The sequence below is a fragment of the Rhinolophus ferrumequinum genome, chromosome 10, assembly GCF_004115265.2.
Source record: "Rhinolophus ferrumequinum isolate MPI-CBG mRhiFer1 chromosome 10, mRhiFer1_v1.p, whole genome shotgun sequence".
In the NCBI taxonomy this organism is placed as follows: domain Eukaryota; kingdom Metazoa; phylum Chordata; class Mammalia; order Chiroptera; family Rhinolophidae; genus Rhinolophus; species Rhinolophus ferrumequinum.
Window position 1 is genome coordinate 89,340,344 of NC_046293.1, and position 21,247 is coordinate 89,361,590.

General features: G+C 38.6%; 1 protein-coding gene across 16 annotated transcripts in view; it reads left to right on the forward strand.

Moving 5' to 3' along the window:
• The window catches only part of ERC1 (ELKS/RAB6-interacting/CAST family member 1), a 484,493-nt gene that overhangs the window by 349,975 nt on the left and 113,271 nt on the right, over positions 1-21,247 (forward strand). For all 16 annotated transcript variants that reach the window (XM_033116427.1, XM_033116435.1, XM_033116434.1 and 13 more), the window contains one exon: positions 13,123-13,267. In XM_033116427.1, coding sequence (XP_032972318.1) covers positions 13,123-13,267 — 145 coding nt within the window. The remainder of the gene's footprint in view (positions 1-13,122; positions 13,268-21,247) is intronic.

The following is a 21,247-nucleotide window of genomic DNA, read 5'->3' on the forward strand; positions in this document are numbered from 1 at the left end:
ATTTATGGTCCCTTTACACTTTTTTACTGCTTGTTTGCTCCTCAGCCCTTTTCAATGTGGCTTTTACTCCTAGAATTGAAACTGCTTTTCAAAGAGACTTGTAACATTCTATAAGCTAAATCCAGTGGAAATTTTGCGTTCTTTGTCTTGGCTTGTCTGTAAACACTTTAAAGTATTTGATCACTTTTATTTCTTAAAACTTTCTTTATTTGGCTTCCAAGATACCACTCTCTCCTTGTTTTCGTCTGCCTCTGAGACTGTTCCCTTCCGTTCTTTATAGCCTTTTTTTTTCACCACTGTTGTGTGCCCCTCCTCTGGTCTTGGTGGTCTCATGTACTTATTATTTCAGCTACCTTCTATACTGATCATTTCCACATCCACACCTCAGGGCCTGACTCTACGCCCGTCAATTCAAGTGCCTCCTGGATATCTCCTCTCAAATTCATAGGGTTGCTATAAGGATTCAATTACTTAATCCATGCGAAGTGCTTAGCAGGTATCTGGCTGTATAGTAATCATGCTGGCAGTGTTAATATGGTGAATTTTTACCCAGTTCATTCACACTCTTATTCATTCTCTTGAGGAAACATTGGCTTATCCTTAAATCACCACTTTCCAAACTGTTTTCTTGGAATACTAGTATATTTCAAGTTGTTAATTCATGTTCCACCCAGAAAATGAGAAAGTAGGGTTCCATGGTCAAGTAAGTTTGGAAAACGGTTTATAACATGGTTAGCAAACTTCTTCTGTAAAGAGCCAGATAGTAAATATATTGAGCTCTGGGGATCATTTAGTCTCTGTCACAGTCATTCAGATTTCCTGTTGCAATGCCAAAACAGCCATAGAAAATACATGAACATATGAGTATGTTTGTGTTATGTTAAAATGTTATTTATAGACACTGAAATTTGAATTTCAAATAATTTTCACAAAATATTCTTACATATATTATGTCACAAAAATATTTTTTTATTTATTTTTTCAACCATTTAAAAATATAAAAGCCATTCTTTGCTTGCGGGATGTACATAAACAGGTGCTGGACCAGATGTGGCCTGTGGGCAGTGGTTAGGCAACCCCTGCTTTAAAATGTGGCCTCCTGTTAAAGATGTGTGATGTACACTAGAGAAGCTCTTACAAGCTCTGCACCAGGGCTGTGAGGCCTAGTGTTCTTTTCCCATGGAAATCTCTTCTCAGCGGACATTTGTTAATATCTCTTGCCACACTTCTGTACAATACACTTTTGAGAAATGCTGAACTGTTGTGCTAGAGGTGAAAATTTTGGTAGTGGAACAGACGAGAAATAATAAGAGAAAGTATCTGGTCTTTATTATCTTTGCTCTCACCAGAGAATGGCAGGTTGGAAATAGAATTACCGCTCCACGGAAGGTACCAGTTAGGCACTACAGCTGAATCAAAGATCGGCTGAGTTGAAGGTGAACATGATAAAAGTTCATGCCATTGGTCAGCTTTCAGAAATGGGAGAAATGGGTGCATTGCTATAATTTAAGACAAAACAGAGGTGCTCTAGGATGAAAAATGCAGTCGCGCAGGAAGAGTTCCAGAGGCCATATACAAAATACAAGCACTATAGCTATCATTTGCTGTAGTTTTAAAATCTTTACTACACTTGTTAAATTACTGTGCAAAGTTTTAAAAAGATTTAGTTTATATATAGTAAAATTCTAAAACTTGTTTTGAAATAATATTTTCAATTGTCATTTTCCTGTATCTTTGAGAAGTAAATGTGTGGCTCAGTAGGCAGGGTTGGTTATTGCTTTACTAGTTTTGATTAAATAATAGCATTGCTATGCAGAAAAATTTCAAGTTAAAAAAATCGCTTGTATCAGAAGAATCTGCATTTCCCATTCTTTTATGCCTACTGTAACCACGTGCCACGTATATATATAAAGGAAAAGTAAATACAGTAATCATGCTTTCTAAATTATGTCTGGCATTTGACAAGCAGCTAGAATCCAAGGGAGGATGCAGAAAAGACAGGATCATCCCAGCTGACAGTAATAATAATAATTCATCTACCAAATACAAGCATTGCCCATTTCTACAGAATTTCCCCACCAGATGTTTCCTTCCAAAGCTGTGGAGGAATTGAATTCTCATGATTTTTGCCAACAAATTGATAGCACATGAATGATGGAATTGTTGAACCATTAATACAGGGAGATAATAAATTATAGAGTTTGTTTTCACCTGCTTTGGCTAGCAAGTGCTCTTGGTGACCTTCAAAATGTCAGCAGCCCCAGTATTTCTAGTCCTTTCTCAGCATACCTCAACGGTCATTCATATGTGTCCATACAGCTTTCATAGACAGCTTGAAGAGTATGTTGGATATTCACTCATTGGAACAATTCCTACTTTTTTCAGGCAGCCTATCACAAATCCAAACATCAGCTCTTCTGTATGATGTTGACTATTTTGTGAAATCAAGACATACTTAGCTCTTGATTGTACGAGAAGGTAGAAAAATGAGTGCCCTGATAGCACTGGTATTCTCCTAGCAAATGTCATAGCAAACAGACTTGGAATGCAAGCGAGTCCCACGGTAGCACAGCGCGGACAGCTGGTGTGGACATGTTATCCATCTATGACTGGAAAAGGTTAAGTAAATAGAGGGACAGTGACAAAGTGCAGGGATTAATTGCTTAAAGCATTCAATAACTCTTAAAACAGACATCTAAATAAATGGAGGTATCCTGGAGTTTGAGTTCTGAGAAACAATGTAAGAAGACTCTATTTTCCTTTGGAAACAGACACAATGAATGATACAGCCCAAAAGTGTGAGTGTAACAATGACAGGTGTACCTTATTTTGAAGGGACTACATCTTTGTAAGACAGACTTGTATTCTGAAATTTCTGTTCATATTATAGTATCAAACATGAGGCAGAACGGACATACTGCTGTGACATAGTAAAGACAAAATGAAAGAAAAGGCCAGTATAAATCTTTCTGTACACATCATCCCCAGATGTTCCTGTGAACCCACCACTTTGGTCGATGTCTCGTGGTTCATGCTAAGCTGTTTCCCCCTCCCGTCACCCCAGATCGCCAACACAAATCAGTGGGTTTAAGACATAATTCACTAGGGATTTTGATAGGATTTGAGTAAAATCCCCAACAAAAACTCCCTTGGCTTGCAAGCTGTTTTTAAAGGCAGAGATTTAGAAAGCAGAAGACCCTAAGCCCAGCTCCCTATGTTACGACGGCCCGTGCCGTGGAGATAGGAGGGAATCTGCCTATGAATGCATGACGATGATGTCGCCTACACTTTTTGCAAACAATGTCTGGATAGACTAGCACCACAGACGGCATGTCGGTGAGATATCCCTAAATCAGGTAACGGTCCATATTACGAGTGTCTGCCATATCACCAGAATTTAAGAGTTTGAATTTTTACTGTGGAATTGGTAGGTTTTGTATAGACTTTTTGAATTAGGAAAAGTAAATACAAAAGCTAAAAACCCAGTCTTGGCAAGGATGTGGGGAATCGGAAATACCTCATTTCTTATTCTTGGTCTTTTAAATTAGTTCATCTTTCTGTAAAGTACTGGGTCTCAAAATGACCTGGGAGCTTCTTAAATGTGTAGGCGCCCATCCCCTAAAATCCATATTCAGTAGGTCAGGAGAAAAGCACAGACTTCCATTTTGAATAATTTCCTTTATGTTTGAGAACTACTGTCTGTAAACAAGTCTGATACCTTTTTTCGTTTAAGTTACACAACTTTCCGCAGCTATTGACCTATTTTTTCTTGAGCGCTTCTTGTGTTCCACAGGTGAACCTACTTCACTTTCATAACTACGAGTATTTCCCTAAATAGGCCCTTTGGATTGATTTTCATGTAAGAATTTTCTTATCCGTTATCTCTTTATATATTATGGTTTGTCGTAACATAAATTTTATATCATCAAAGATAGGGTTAGTTTCTGGTTTTTTGTTGTTGTTGTCCTGATGTTTGGGAGTGATTTTCTAGAGGAAAAGGGAGCTGATAGGTCTTTGTTCTGCCTTCTGGAAACAGGAATCCAAAACTATTATTAGTACTATAATTACAGGCCTAAAAAAATTTCACCAGGAGGAGAAAAGTGAAGGTATAGCAGCTTTCAGAGAAAGTCTTGTCAATGGAGGCTTTTTTTTCCCCCTGCATGAAAGGTAAGTATCAGTAAGCGTGGCATGGTGAGGGCCTGAACAGTTAGTCTCTTTAGAACAAATAAAACACGTTCTTTATTTTTATGAGTTCTCTCCTAAAATGGGTGGCCATTAGATAGAATCCAGAGGTAGCTTCTACACTGAGCGAGATACGGAAACAACCCCCTCTAATGAACTGAGTATACAGAGAATATAGTCTGTGCCTCTTACCTAAATGATACTGCTTTCCTTTCTGGAATAATGGTTCACCATAAATTTTTTTATGTAGTCTCCTGCATAATATACTGAAAGGACTATTGCTGTCTACATATTGGGGCATCACAAAAGATGCAATATCACTGAAATCCTCAAAATACATAGATACATTTTACATACAGTTTGGTAGTTGACTAATTTTATACTTCTAGATTTAAAGAAAGGTACTCTGTGCCATTATTTTACAAATTAATGTGGATCCTTTAAGTTTAGGTGGATCTTATGCTAATCAGTAAGTAAAATGACATGCCAAATGAGCAGACATTAACTTGAACAAGGTATTCCCTTCTTTTCTAGCTTTTTTTTTTGTAAGAGTTTATTTGAGCCAAACTGTTGACAAATGCCGAGAGCAAGATATCAAATGCTCCCACTATTTTTTTTCTTAAAGAATGTATTCTGAGGCTAATTCTGATTGCTTTCATTTCTCTTCTACATTTTAGATTCCAATTATATTGGTCTATTTTACTATTTATAGACTTTTCTTAGAAGTTTTGCCTCATGTATACAAAATGCTAAGCAGATTTACAACATTTTATTAAAACTAGTGAGGATATATGTTCACCCACTTTGACAAAAATAACAGTAAACTGTATAGAAATGTATATCTCTTTCATGTAAGGGTTCAAAGTGGTATAATAGTTCTGCTCTATGAAGTTGTGAGGGGTTCAGAGACATCCTGCTTGTTGTTTGCCATCCCTGGCGTATCACCCCATCCACATAATGCAAGATAGCACACGACCACATTGCATCCCAGGCAGCAGAGGAGGAGAGGAGGGTACACTGAGCTCCATGAACAATAGCTACTTTGATTAAGTATAACTCAAAGTAGCGAAACTTAGAAAATCAAAAACAGGAGTCTGGATGTCATACTCAGCAGAGGCAATCTCTGGATATAACATTGTATAGAGGAGATTGTATCTGTTCGTGAAGAATATGAGGTTTGTCTGTGAAGTGGTAAAAATGCATTTAAAAAAAAAGAGGTGGGGCAGACAGGTGACTCAGTTGGTTAGAGCACGAGCTCTTGGCAACAGGGCTGCCGGTTTGATTCCCACATGGGCCAGGGAGCTGCACCCTCCGCAACTAGAATGAATTCAGTGAGCTGCCGCTCAGCTCCCGAGTGGTCAGATGGCTCAGTTGGTTGGAGCGCAGGCTCTCAATCTTGTTCTCAACCACAAGGTTGCTGGTTCGACTCCTCGACTCCCACAAGGGATGGTGGGCTGTGCCCCCTGCAACTAGCAACGGTAACTGGACCTGGCCCTGAGCTGCGTCCTCCACAACTAATATTGAAAGGACAACAACTTGACTTGGAAAAGTCCCGGAAGTTCCCCGATGAAGTCCTGTTCCCCTTCCCCAATAAAATAAAATAAAAAGAATGTTCGAACATAGGGTCCAACTAAATCTCCAAATAGTCATCTAGATAAGTTTTACACTTATTCCATTGGTGCTGCCATTGCTAAAAATACATTTGTAATTCTTTTCTTGGGTGTTGGTTTCAGAGCCCATTTATAAGATGCCCCTGATAATATATACATGCTAACAACTCACTGTGGTCCAAAAAACATATCATCCTGATTCATTGTCTAACTTCAATGCCTCACACTAGACCTCAAAACTAAAATTCAGTTTAATAAAAAGGATATTTGTCATAATTCAAAATACTTAAATAATATGATAGATTTTAAACCAGTTTTAAATTTGGCAGCATCATTAGATTAAATGTTTTTATATAACTTGCCAAAGTGATTCTTTGAAGAACTTATCTTTCATTTGAATGTCGTATTTGAAGTATATTTCCGGAGGGAAGCACTGGATAACTTTTGCTATATTTTCAGGAAAAATGGGATTGGGATAAGAAGGAGAATCTTTCTATATTAGTAATATTAAACTTTCAGTCGTCCCAAAGAAGTTATGGACTTGAGGCCATTACTTTGGGGCAGCAAGTTTAATCATGGAGTGTAGCTTTTGCCATGTGATGATGCCCATATGGACACCTGCATTCTGCAAATGCCTCAGCCTTTGCTGCATTCTTTTTTTTTTTTTTTTAATTGGGGAATATTGGGGCACAGTGTGTTTCTCCAGGGCCCATCAGCTCCAAGTAGTTGTCCTTCAATGTAGTTGTGGAGGGCGCAGCTCAGCTCCAAGTCCAGTCTCTATTTTCAATCTTTAGTTGCAGGGGGCACAGCCCACCATCCTATGTGGGAATTGAACCGGCAACCTTGTTGTTGAGGCCTCGCGCTCTAACCAACAGAGCCACCAGGCTGCCCCTCTGGAAGTTCAGTGGTAGCTCGTTGTCTTCAATCTAGTTGTGGAGGGCACAACTCACTGGCCCATGTGGGAATCAAACTGGCAACCCTGTTGTTCAGAGCTCACGCTCTAACCAACTGAGCCACCTGGCCGCCCCATGCCTTTGCTGCATTCTTAATGAAGTCAGTCTTTCTTATGTCTGATTATAAAATTGAAAGTGGGTGCCCCAGGCTTTGTTACAGGAAACCTTGGCTAAAGATTTTATTGGTTTGTTTTTTAATACAGGTGAAATTTTGTAATGTTTGACACATGGATGTCATCAGTAGAACTAAAAAGAGCTGATTAAAGTTTGTGTGACATCTAACATTAAAGAGCTAAAAGAAATTCATTATTTAGTTATGTGCCAAATTTTGCTTAATGTCTAGCTTCTGTAATAGACCAAGTTCTGCAAAGCCATCATGCCAGTGTATCGGTGGTACTTAGAACAAGACATGGAACATATTAGGCTCACCACATATTTGGTAATTGGTTAACCTGTATCTTGTTGTGTGTGTGGTAGTAGGATTCTAAGTGTCGGGGCATAAGAAGTCCGTGCTTCTGGACCTACAGCTCAGCACATAAAATGTCTAACAAATGAACTAGCAAAGTTGTTAAATTATTTTTCTCAGCAGCTGGCTTTTGGGACTTTCTAGTATAATTTTTTTTTTAATTTTGTGCCTTTTCTTTTATTAAATTTATTGGAGTGACAATGGTCAACAAAACTACATAGGTTTCAAGTATACAATTCTATAATACATCATCTATATATTGTATTATATATTCACCACCCAGAGTTAGTTCTCCCTCCATCACCATATATTTGTCCCCCTTACCCTCTTCTACAACCCTTATCCCCCCTTACTCTCTGGTAACCAGAAAACTGTTGTCTGTGTCTATGAGTTTTTGTTTCTTTGTTTCTCCTGTTCCTTTGTTGCTTTCAATTTTATATCCCACATATGAGTGAAGTCATATGATTCTCTACTTTTTCTGACTAAGTTACTTCTCTTAGCAAATAATCTCAAGATCCATCCATGTTGTCACAAATGGCACTAATTTATCTTTTCTTATGGCAGAATAGTATTCCATTGTGTATATATACCACATTTTCTTTATCCATTCATCTATCGAAGGACACTTTGGTTGTTACCATGTCTTGGCCACTGTAAACAATGCTGCAGTGAACATCAGGGTGCATGTATCGTTATGGATAAATGTTTTCAAAATTTTGCGATAGATATCCAGGAGAAGGATTGCTGGGTCATATAGTAATTCTATTCTTAATTTTGTAAGGAACCTCCGTACTGTTTTCCGTAGCAGCTCTACCACTTTACATTCCCACCAATAGTGTAGGAGGGTTCCTTTTTCTCCACAGCCTCGCCAACAAGTGTTATTATTTGTCTTGTTGATGATAGCCATTGTAACTGGTGTGAGGTGATATCTCATTGTAGTTTTGATTTGCATTTCCCTAGTAGCTAGTGAACTTGAGCATTTTTTCATATATCCGTTGGCCGTTTGTATATCTTCTTGGGAGAAGTGTTGGTCAGGTCCTCTGCCTAGGTACCTCTGCCTAGGTACTAAACTTATGGACCTTGGGTTCAAAGAGGATTTTATGAATTTGACCTCAAAGTCAGGGAAATAAAAGCTAAAATAATGAATGGGACCATATCAAACTAACAAGCTTCTGTACAGCAAATAAAAAACAAAACCATCAACAAAGAGGAAACCAACCGAATGGGAGAAGATATTTGCAAACAGTACCTCCGATAAGGGGCTAATATCAAAAATATATAAAGAACTCATGCAACTCAACAATAAAAAAACAAACAATCCAACTGAAAAATGGGCAGAGGCTCTAGTATAATTTTTGAGAGCGTCTGATGTGATTCAGTGAGGTTCCATCCATTGTTATACTGCTGTAGTGTATTATTACAAAATCTATAATGTCTGTAGTAATCAAAACATTTTCTCTCCTGTTCCTTCATTCTGCTGTATTTTCTTAAAGATGCCTTTCCTGATTGTTAAGACAGTATTAAATATGAATGGGATAAATTTCTTATGTCTTTTGACACACTAAAAAAATTAGATTTTTTTTTTTCCCCTCTGAAGAATCATTAAAATATTAAATTGCAGAGTAGCTTGAGTCCAAGGCTCACGTTCGGATCTTACGGGATTTGGCTTTATGCAAGTGTGTGCTTCCTTAGAATCAGACCATGCCTTACCTCTATAATCTATTCAGTTTTTATTGTAGAAGTTTCTTAATAGAGTCAGAAGCGGGGATCTTGTTTTCTGTAGGGCTCTAAGCATCTTTAATGTTCTGGGACCGGGTGTCACATTAATTTTTGCTTCAAACGACGCATGAGAGCTGATTGTCCGGCTAGGTCTTATTTTCGGGGAAAAATGGTAGGCTCACCCTACAGACTGGTTTTCGCTGAGCTGAATTGGTGTAGTGTGTCTGCCATACTCTCTGAGACCTCTGTAAGGGAAATTGGAGAAAATAGTAATCAAAAGAAGTGAAATGAAAGAATTGAAGAGATATCCTAGTAGTTTACTACTCACTCTGGATAGTTAATTAGTTAAATAACAAGTAAAGAAGGCATCAGAATCAAGGAGGCATCAATAAAATAATCTAGATTTTAACAAAAAACAGCAAACAAAACAAACTCATAGATAAGAGCCAACAGAATGGTGGTTACCAGGAGAGAAAAGTGGTGAGGGAAGGACGAAGAGGATAGAAGGGGTCATATACATGGTGACAGAAGGAGACTAAACTGGGTGGTGAGCACACAACGGAATATGCAGATGATGTATTATACATTTGTACACCTGAAACTTACATCATGTTATTATTGACCTATGTTATGCTAATAAACGTAATTTTTTTAAAGCATGTAGATTTTAGATTTATCTTACAATTGAAGTAGATTAAACTATGCCTACGTATCAGTGACAGTAATACATCTAAAACTACTGTTCTCGTTCTTGCTTTTATCTGATCCCTTTCCTGATGTTTTCAGGATTATGGAATTTATGAAACATGATTATGTAATCTTCCAATATGAAATAACCAGTTGGATGGAGAGGGAAAAATAAACCTCGGGGACACACACTTATTTAGGAGTCTTTTAAATTGTTAACTGCCATCTTTCCAATATTGACTATATCTCTTATTGACTAATGATAGAAGGCTAATGTTCTCCATGATTCAGGAACCATCAAAAGGATTCTGGGCTCCATTTTCCTTGGGTACTTGCCTCCTGTTTCTGAAACTTGCTCAGAAGGAGGGACAGATGAGGTGGTCTTGCTGTTTCCTGAAGCTCAAATGCCACAGCAGAGTACTTTTAGAGACATCTTGATTCTATTAGAATTTGCCAGTCAAAGGGCAGGTTCAACTGTTCTGGTAGTTTCAAACACGAGGGGTAGAGTGAATAGACCACTTTAATGACTTAAAAAGTTGGAATTCTGCTCCTACCTACTCATTGTGTGGGTAATATGGCCTGTTAGTCATGCAGTCTGGGGTTACTAATCACTTTGAAAGGTTCTGTGTCCACATTTTCCTTTTTTAACTGAGGAAAAGACACTAACAGAACAAGGAGAGTCATTTGGCATACATACATATATTAGCTTTCATAGTTTATGTGCTTGTATTGTTCCAGAGGGGCGCCTGGGAAGTGAAGCCAGAACACGCTCCCCTCAGAAGTCTTGCTTTTCTGTGGTAGCCTTTAGTTGGTGAAACTCTTAAAGTCAGTTCTTAATCCCTAGCAAGCTTCATTTTCTTTCAAGTAGCCATATTAGAATTAGAATGTGTGACTTCCAGATCTCAAGCAATTGTGTCTGATTTAAAAAGAAAATATTTCTGGTATTTTCATTCTCTTTTTTATAGTTTTCTGTGTCTTTTAGTTTTTCTTCAATGAATGAGTGTTAATTTTATCAGAAAATGTCTGTTTTTCAAAGAAGTCCTTATTAAGAGTATGTAGATACTGAAATAAGATTCTTTTTGCAGGTTGCTTTTTTTTTTCCACTCTGAATTTCATTCTTTCTGAAAAGCAGGGAGTTCTTAACAAAATTTTTTAGTTTAGATGCTTTTGAGTGCTCTGTAAAACTTAACCACATAAGGTCAACTGTACCACATGGTCTTTTCTATCAGACATTGAAGCGAACAACAGTTTGTCTTATTCCCCAAAATTTAGATGGCTGTTACTATTTATTACCTTTTATATTCTTGTCTGACTTCCAAATTTTTTTCAACAGGTTGGCCTCCCCTATAGAGTCCATTTCAAATTTAGCAAAGTTATAGACAAGAGAACAATACTACCTCTGTCCCTTTCCAAAAACAAAAGAAAAACCTACAAGCTAATATACCTGTAAAAGTTACTAACAGTACCCAGGGTTTATATGATTGTATGTATAATATATAATCAAAACATTTTATTGTCTTGACTATGAATTGCCCTTTTTAGGCACATGCACATGTAGAACTCAATATCAAGAGTAGACTTTTAAAATGGAAAGGACAGTGGTATGTTAATCTATTACTAGAAAATTTTTAGAAAGTGATTCTGTACAGTTCACAGTATATTATCAGTGCCCAATACAAAATAAATAGCATCAAAGACATAAATTTCTATTTGAATTGTATACAAAAAATACTTCAAATTATATATATATTATTAAAAAGACAGTATTCCAATGGCTCAACCTCCATTGCCACATCCTTTATTTTAAAATTCAGAATCTGAATTGTCACCTGTTATATCATATTGCAGTTTGAGAATGTGACATTTTACCCCAGAGATTAACTGTACCACACTAGCTGACCTATTCATTTATAAAAGAATTTGGAATTCAGTAAGATGCTTCAACAATAAAGAATAATTTTCACTATTTCATATTACGATGTTTTCCTTAAGCATGGAGTAGAACTCAGATCCTATCACCTTTGTATCTTGCATTCAGTGAAGGTGCTTGTGAGTTAATCTAATTGGATAGAAGAATTTCTTCATTCATCTCTTGTTTGCCTGCTGCTGAATGTGTAATTCTGACTGTTGGTACACAGAAATGCAGCACCCTAATTGAGAAAGCACGTTTCTCATTTCAGCTTTGTCAGTCTTTGAGCTTCCCAAAAAGGAACAGATGATAACAATCAACAGGAAACTGCATAGTGAGACCATCTTGAACTCTGTAGCCTTTAAGCTCTCGTTTCACCACTTAACATATTTTTTTCAAGTGGTCAGTGGATATATTTAGACTATCATTATCCCCTTGGTGTTGACTAGCGCTTCCCAGGATAGGCCATCTGCCATTTCTTAGAATTATATATTGTGGGGACAGTGGAAAGTTATACTGGGGTCAGTGAGAACCTTCTTCCCTTTTCAGCAGCAAAGATGAGTAAACAAATCTTCACTTCCACGATGTACACCTATTTGCAACCTGCCTGTGTTAGCACTGCTTGCTCGCAGTTCCCCAGACCTACTCATCCAGAATACAAAATATCCTTGTCAGACTGTTCAGGAGCTAGTCTTCCAGCTTGTGGCCAAACTAAACCTCTTCCATATGACTGCTATTGAAGCATAATTGTCTTAACAAAAGACAGAAGCAGGGTTCAACTTGGGCAGTGCCTTCTCAGATTCAGCATTTCCTCAGGTCAAAAGCTCAGGCCACTTACACAGTCCTGTAAATCAAACCTGTCTTCTTACAGATGACTTACAGAAGGGATGAGCTATTGAGGAATGCATTTTAAACAATGAAGCTAATTGTTCACCAACTTCATTCTGATTATTTTGTGAATTTCTCCTGTTCACCTCTTACTTAATCCCACCTTCTTTTCCTTCTGGATATTAACCAAAAAATACTGATTTAAACCACAAGGAATCTGTAAAGTTTCAATTATTGTTTCAGAGTGTGCAGATCTTTGCCAAATAGAAACTTGTTTGCATTGATGAGATAAAAAGAATTACAGATGTCCAGAATGCCCTAGAAACAGACAGCTGATTCTCTAGATTCTACTTACTGTTTGCAATTTGTTATACACTCTACACATAAAAATATTTTCAGTTTCAGTAATGCCTCATTTTGCATGGAAGCGACTAAATACCAAAAAAATGAGTTAAATGGGTAAAGTGTGTAGATGACTAGATCATTCTTGCTTTCAAAAAAGTCATTAACTTTGTGTCCTTTCAAAGTTTACATCTAGGAACTCTTTATTGAGATGTCAGTATAACAAGATGATAAAGACATTGAGAGTCCGAAAAACCTGAATGGGATTCCTGGCTGTATCATTTATTTCAAGTGTGAACTTGGGCAAGCTATGTAAACTCTCTAAGCCTTAGTTTCATCACTCATAAAATAGAGGTGATAATAATAGTAACTTCCAAGGATCGTTGAGGATTAAATGAAAGTCTTAGCATCTTCCTTCTTTTGCAGGCAAGAAGCTCTTCTGGCTGCCATTAGTGAAAAAGATGCCAACATAGCTCTTTTGGAGCTTTCATCCTCTAAGAAAAAGACCCAAGAGGAGGTGGCTGCACTAAAGCGGGAGAAGGACCGTCTGGTGCAGCAGCTCAAGCAGCAGGTACAGTTAATGGCAGGAGGCCCGTGGAGGAGGGTCCCTGGGGCCAGCCCCACACATTCTCCACCCACGTCTTTGCCATCCCAGATAGTACGGTCTTGTGTCTCGGGTTTGGCCCCCGATATTTATATCTAGTTAATTTTCGTAAACAGACATTTTAATTTGCTTATCAAATCTCTGCCTATGTCTAGAAAATGCAGAATATTCTTGGTAAAAGGACTGGTTTAGAACATATCAGAAGTCTTTTTTAACTTTGTGCAGTGGCTGGATGAAATTTGTGCAGTTCTGTCCATTTGAAATGAAAAAGACTTGTTTTTATAGCCAATTAGATTCCTAGTACAGAAGGCACTAAGTATATTTTTATTTAAACAATTTCCAGGTATTCTGGGCTGGGTTAGCTCTAAAGGTAAGAGCAAAGTTTTGCCCTTTTTTTCCCCAGCTTAAACCCTCCCCAAATGTAATGCTTAATATTTACAATTTGTCAATTACACCTCAGTAAAGGGGGGAAGCTGATAATATAAAATAATGGGGTATTGTTGAGGAAAGGCTTTTGCTAGTTTACGAGCATGTATATTTAGCACTATCAGCTCTCTTAAGTAGTTAGGCCTGAATACATCGACATGACTGAACTCGTTCATGGTCTTCCACTTAAGACACCGAATAGAATAAAATGTCTAGCAGACTCGAATACTGTATCTCATTCACAGTGGCTTTGATGACCTGGCTCTCAACACTATGTGTTTCCATTAGGTGAAAATTAATGATATTAATTAATCCATGAATTTATAGTGTTAGAAAGTAATGGCTAAAAAATAAATCCCTAATATCTTATATGTAATTCTATGCCCTGAGGATTCTGTAGTGATGTGACCTGTGTAAGGAGAAAGAATGGGGTTCTTGGGAGTCCTTCCTGATGTGGTTTTCTGTCTCCCTTCCATGTCAAGTTTTATGTACCTGCCCTCTCAAATGTGTCCGCGGTGCTGTGAGCAGGAAGGAATGGGTCTTGCCAAATGCATTTTGATTCTTTAATTTCTCTTGAGTGTGTGTACTAACTTTTGGACAAGGGAGAGGCCTTTTGGAAAGAGAATATGGAATCAATGTTGTTTTAATTTAAAGCTTCTAGTCCTTGAATTGCTGGAACGTGCCTCAGTGTAAAGGCCGTTTCCTTACAAGGAAGCAGTCAGCATTGACCAGGCTTTCCAGTAAATGGAGCTGCACTGCCTGATGGGCCGTTGGAATTCACATACGATTCCTGTTGTCAGAAAGAGGTGAAGCAACGAGGGACTTACAGATTTGGAGGTCACCCTCTACAGTGGTCCCAATTTACTTATTCCCACCCCCCAGGGTTACTTGTCTCTTTGACTCGTTCATGGCAAAGCACCACTTGGAGAGGCTGCATCAGAGGAAGGAGCCAGGGCCAATGAAAAAAGTAAAATCTAAAGGTTGTCTAACAAACTCCAGATGTGCTGTGGTGGGTGCCAACCAGTGTGTTCAGATTAGAAGTCATGAAGAAGCCCCCAGTGTGACCATCAGGCACCCACACTGAATTGAATGGAAACCCAGGTGGAACCCTGGGAAGCATTAATACAGTGTGTTTGGTTAGCTGCAGTGCCGGTCACAGATGGCCTTCACTCAGCATCCTCTTCTTCTTTCTACCTCAAGAATGTCCCAGCCTCCATATTGTGTTGGCTATTGGTGTGAAGTCTGGCCTTGCCCTGTGGGCTCTGTGCAGATGTGTCAGGTTGAGCTTTGCAAGACAGGCTAGATGGGGTGGTTTTTCTGTTTTTGAAATCAACAATAGCATTATAAGAGTACAGGCTACAAACTTAAACTGATTTGGTTTGAATCTAGACAGTCTCATTTACAACTGCAACTTCGTAATCCTCTGCATTAGGATTAAATGTCAGATAATATATTCTTTTATTCCAACATTTTCTAGGCAGGGGGGAAATAAAGACTCAGTACTTGCCTTAAAGAAGCTTGCAGTGTAGTGCTTCAAGTATTCTTGTCCTAAACATTTGGCAAAACCGTTCTGTGGAGTGTAGTCCCTGGCTCTCCCATCTTTTCCTGCTGACAGCCTCAGCACCTCATCCTGCGTGACATGTTTTATTTGTCCATTCATTGCAGATTCACTGAGCATCTACTGTGTCAAATATTGTATTAATGGAAAACAAATGTCTTTTTTCCTAGCAACAGCCTGTGAGAGAGCTCATCAGACCTTGGTTGTAACTCTAGCTACCCCTTTTACCCATGGGACAAATGGCTTCTCTAAGATTTATGTCCCCCGTCTTTAAAATTTGGATTCTATTACCTGCCTCCCAGGGTTGGTGTGAAATTAAATGAAGTAGCAAGCCCAAAGCGCTTAGGTCCCCTCTTCTGCTCTCTTTCAGAGATCGCTGTTCCACAGTGAGAACCGAGCCACAGGTCATGCATGTTCAGTGAGGGCAGAGGGGTGATTTCAGCAGCTCTGGCTCATGCTCAGTCATCGCTAATAACTTTAATTTTCAGCGTGACTGTCGTGCTCAGAATTCCACAGCCAGAGCATTGTGTTCCATTCCTCTGAGGAAGGACGTATTTCTCAGAGACCTGAGGAGGGCAACACAGTGGTACCTTTTTATCCTTCCTCTTTTCTTCCTGTTTCTTTAATGCTACAAGTCTAATATAGCATTTTCAGGATGAGTTGCTTTTTTTTTTTTTCCTCCTTCCGTCACCATATATTTGATCCCCCTTATGAGTTGCTTTTTTAGAGAAAACAAAATAGAAAGATCATTATGCTTTTAGAAAACATTCTGAAGTAACCACCTCTGAATCGTTCACTTTTCATAGTCACAGATTACCCTGGAAACGTAGTGCTTGATCCTGGTATTCGCTAGGAGCTCTTCACCTCTTGAGCTCCATACACAAATGTTCTAGTTTCTTTAATAGTATAGTGCTAAATTAAGTCTAAGTAAGAAAAGCAGATAACTCAATTAACTCATGATGAGAAGCCCCAAATTTTGATTGGTGGTTTTTTTAAAAATCAATTGCTCCTTCTGAATTACGTCACATAAAATTTTTTTAGGCCTTAACATGTTCTTCTCAAATACTAATTTCTCATATTCCTGATTATGAAAATTTTTGTCAGCATTAAACCTATGAAAGGTAAACCTTTCTACCGTCTGTATTCCTGTTTTCCTCCAGGACCTAGACTACTCTCATTGATGAGGTGTTAAGACATCTCTCAGGAAATCTACTCTATGGTGATACTGACATCAGAAATTCAGTTGCATGTGAAAAAGATTTTTATAAACTCAGGAAGGCCTCCCATCTTTTATGTACACACTCACGTTTGGCTATCTGTAATGGTGAACATTCATTTGCCCCCTTGGTGTGTTTGCAAAATCCTGTAGTCATTTTCTAACAAGATCTCATGTAAGGAAAACCGATTACTATTAGTGGAGTTCCAGTTCACAGAAGGTGATATCCAGGCACTAACCAGCTAACAGTACAACAGGCATCGAAGGTTCACAGAAGAAGAGATCAGTATCTCTGCGTGGATGACGCCATTGCCCATCAGTCTTCCCACTTAGCTGTGGGCTAGTTAGTTCAGGACTCAGCCTCAGCACTTCCCCTGCTGGCCAGGAGCCTCTTCTTCCTTGGCCCACCCTTTACTGTTAGCAGATCCTCGTAAACTCTCTTCCGAACTCGGTTAGCAGCATGTATCAGTTATTATTTAGCGCTTACTATGCACCAAGCCCTCTCCTGGGTGCTGGTGCTACAAGGGTAAGCCAAACAAACACAGCCCTTGGGGACCTCCCTGTATTGCAAGTTCAGCTACTTTATCCAGCATATCTAAGTATTTTGTCACGTAAGCGTTTTCAACTTTTCAACCTACTTTGGCAGAGAAGCCATGCCCCTTTCATATTATACGAGAAAACTGAGCAAAAAATTCATCAGTAATGCATCACATAATCTCAGATTGTTCAATCCATCTCATTTTAAGAGCTCTAAACTAATTTTAATTTGTCCTTATTACATATTTTCTGAACAAATAGTGAGTTTTCTTTGTGCTCAATAGAATAATTAATTATAAATGGATTCAGTATAGCTAAGCTAAGTAAGTTGGCCTGAAGAATCATCAGTGATTCACACATACTTGTTTAGTGGACACAGAAAAAAATTTGGATGAGTTGCTATGTGTTTATGCTTCATTTTCCGCCACTATAAAGTAAATATCATCTCTGTCCTATTTTTATGAGGGAAATTCTCAGATCAGTTAGTTAGTGAGAAGCAAGATCTTCTTGAGAAGAGAAATATGTAAGTGCAGAGCTGTATGATGTGTTCAGATCTATCCCCTGGTACATATTCTGCAGAAAGGTGTCTGTCACTTGGGGAAGCGAGCAGATTGCCAGATACATACGAATGTCAACATTCATCTGCAGGCGCTCAGCTGACAGGGCCTGCTTCTGGTCTCTGGTTTTCCATCCCATGCTCCAGACTGATCCTCACCTTTCTGTTCACAGTGCTTTCCCAGCTGTCCCACTTACATTTCCTTTGCAGTTACACCCAGGTGATCCTCCTGTCCTCTTCAGTCAAGTATTTTCATGTGCTTTCTTGGTTTTGTATTGTATTCTGTGTATTTTCCTTGTTTAACTTATATAAGACCACTTTATTTCCCGAATCTCTAAGTTCTTGATGGAAGGGGGGTACTTCACTGCTGCCCCAAGTATTTTCAATAGATACAGTATGAAAAACAATCTGAATTAAATGAATTGTACTGTAAGTCATAGTCTTTTATTAAGTTCTGCCCACCCTCTAGTTAACAGTTTTTAGTCTCTCCCAGGGAGCTACATGTGACAGCACATATTATACCTTGCATGATACTTTTATTTATTGCTTCTTGGGATACAGCTAAGAATTCTGACACCTGCTGATTGGCCCGGAAACCAGCCTTTGCTTTGAAGTGGCACTTGCTATGGTGTCCTTAGTATACATTAACTCACCTGTAAAGGCAGTTTCTATATTCCTTCAGACTTTCTCAACCCTGTTAGAGCTAGTTACTGTAATGACACTGTTCAATGCTCTGTCCACATAGCTCACTCAGGAATAATTTATCTTGTAATATGGACTTGTTCCCTTTTGCTTCCTTTATTTGGGGCTATTTTACTCCTTGTTATATTAGTGAATAGAACGCGTGGATAGGCTAATGCCTTTCTTATTTTGACTTTAGACCTTTATTCTCAGATGTTGTAGGGCTGACCCTTGGCTCACCTTTAAACAGAAATATGTCATCTGTCTTTTCCTCCTCGTAGCATTGATAGCTACCGTCTATTCTAGTAGCATGACACGCTGTGAAGTTACGGTTGAAAAGGCACTTTTGGCATAACCACTGCCAGGCACTTGGAACTTTCCAAATAAATTATCCTTTGGACTGAAATTTTTCATAGTAATTTATGGTCCAAAGGAGAATAAATTTTTGAAAGTTCAATAAATTCTCTTTGGTACTGAGGGTTATAGCAACAAAATGTTATCATTTGTTCCAGCTCCAACTGCAAATGTTTTGGCGCACATGTTTTGTTCTTTTTTGTCATAGTTTCTATGAACTAAAGTGCTGTTTTAACATTGATTCTAAGCAAGCCAAGCTGAAATCATTTTGTTTGAAATGTCTCTTTCTCTACCTATCATAGTTTTGAGTAAACAATGTAAATCTGTTGTTTTGTGTATAAAAATGTGATGTGCTCTTACTAAGTTTTAGGAAGAACTGGCTCAGCATTGTTCTGAAGAATGAAAGTATGGATCAAATACATTGAAAAAAAGAAAAGAACCTCAGATGTGGTTTTCAAATTCTAAGCCACAGGCCCTCCTGGCCCACCTGTTGAAGTAACATTTAGGAATACCAAGCTGGAGCCCAGTAAATGATTGGATCCTTACCAGTCACACTTATTGTTGGCTCTCTGTAGTATATATAGGTTGTTTCTGAACAAAGCTAAAACAGTGTGAGGACTTAAAACTAATGATCTACTAATGTAAGCCAGTTTAATGAAACTCAACAATTTTGGATTTATCATTCTCTTTTTCTAAAAGAAAAACAAATGTTATATGAAAAATCCTTTTAACTAGCCAATAAAATAGACATTCCAGTAGGCTACATGCTCATGTAAAGCCTTTTCCTTATGAATGAACTCCTTTATGCAAGTTTGTTGTCAGTAAGAATGGAGAATCAGCCTCTAAAGCCACACATAATGTAGGATCTTGGCTTGCCATTGTATTCTGTATTATAGTGGTGAGCCAGAGAAAGACGTGTCCAGTCAGTTCCATTTGCCACTTCCTACATCAGTCTTCCATTCTCTTGCCCTTCCCTACTTTTCTGAATCAAGAGAGGACTAAATATTCTTATGGAGGCAGGAACTTAAGACTCTTAAAATTTAAGGCATGTGAAGGCAGAGTGTACTTGGGTGGCTGTGGTATGACAGTACTTGGAGCTTAAAATGACACCCTGAAATAAGCTGCATAGTTAGGGTACTCTGTGCCTATGACTTCCGGTGGGGACTTCATGGTTTCGACTATCAAAATAAGCTATCAAAGGGAAGTGCATCACAAAGAACGATTATTTTCAGGCCAAATATTGGCAGCTTTAGGTAATGTATCGTGTGATATTTTGGTCTAATTTTTTTCACTTTCCATTTGTTATAATATACTCGTATGTAGGGAGATTTTTTAAAAGTAGTATCAAATTCAGGCTTTGTTTGTCAAGTCCCATGAACATCACAGGACCAAGCTAAGCTGCGTTTGGGGTGACAGCGTTAGTGCATTTCTCTCTCCTCTCGTGTAAGATGAAAGAAGGAACCAGGACACACCTTCAAACCTCTGGCTGGAAGTCTTCTTTACTAGATCACTCAGCTCATTTGGCACTTTTTTCGTTCCACATGACAGCAGGTGGTGGTGTTGCCAAAAGCTCTGGTGCTACAGAACAAAGATCCCAGTAACATGTTCCTCACGTCCCCATCAGTGCACTCTCACAGCGCCTGTCACTACTAACAATCCCTTCAAGGCAGGTTAGATTTTCACGACCACTCTTCAAAATCTTGCCAGGTCTTTCAGCTGCTACCCACTGCCCAATTCCAAAGCCACTCCCACATTTTAAGTTTTTGTTACAGCAGTCTCCCATTTCTAGTTATCAAAAGGTATTAATTATCTTTATTGCATAAAGATCACCTTTAATGTAGTGTCTTAAGACAACAAACATTCATCATTTCATACAGTTTCTGAGGGTCAGGGATCTGGGAGCAGCTTAGCTAGCTGTTCTGACTCAGGGTCCCTTATCAGTTTGTAGTCAGGCTGTTGGCCGGGTCTACAGTTATCTGAATGCTTGACAGGGCTGCAGGATTCACTTCCAGATTTACCTTAATGGCTTTGGCTCTACACCATTGAGGCTTCTCTAAAGGGTTACTTAGGACGTGGCAGCTAGCTTCTCCCTGAACTCATGATCTGAGAGAGGAAGAGAGTAACCAAGATGGCAGCTGCAATGTCTTTTATAATGTCATCTCAGAAATGAAATTATTTTTAGCTTTTTAAACTGCAATTACTTTTGCACCAAAACCACGTACACCAGCCCTCCACGATGTGGGAGGGAACAGCACAAGGGTGTGAAAAACTGGAGGCAGGAATCACTGTAGGCTGTCTTGAAGGTTGGCTATCACAACTGAATGAATGTGCTGAAATACTGCTCAACACTAAATAGGAATGAACTACAAAGGCACACAGCAATGTGGATGAATCTCAAAAACACAGCAAAATCCAGGCATAGAGGAAGACATACTGTATGATTCCACATTTGTATTAAACTCTAGAAAAAAATATTTTAACGTATGACCTCGGAAAGCAGATCAGATGAAGCAGAACTCATTTCATCTTCCCTTCCTCAACTCACGTGAGGGACCTGAGGTGGGAAAGGGACAAGTTCTGTTCTCTTTTGTTCCTATTTTTTCCTCCTGCATTGGTTTT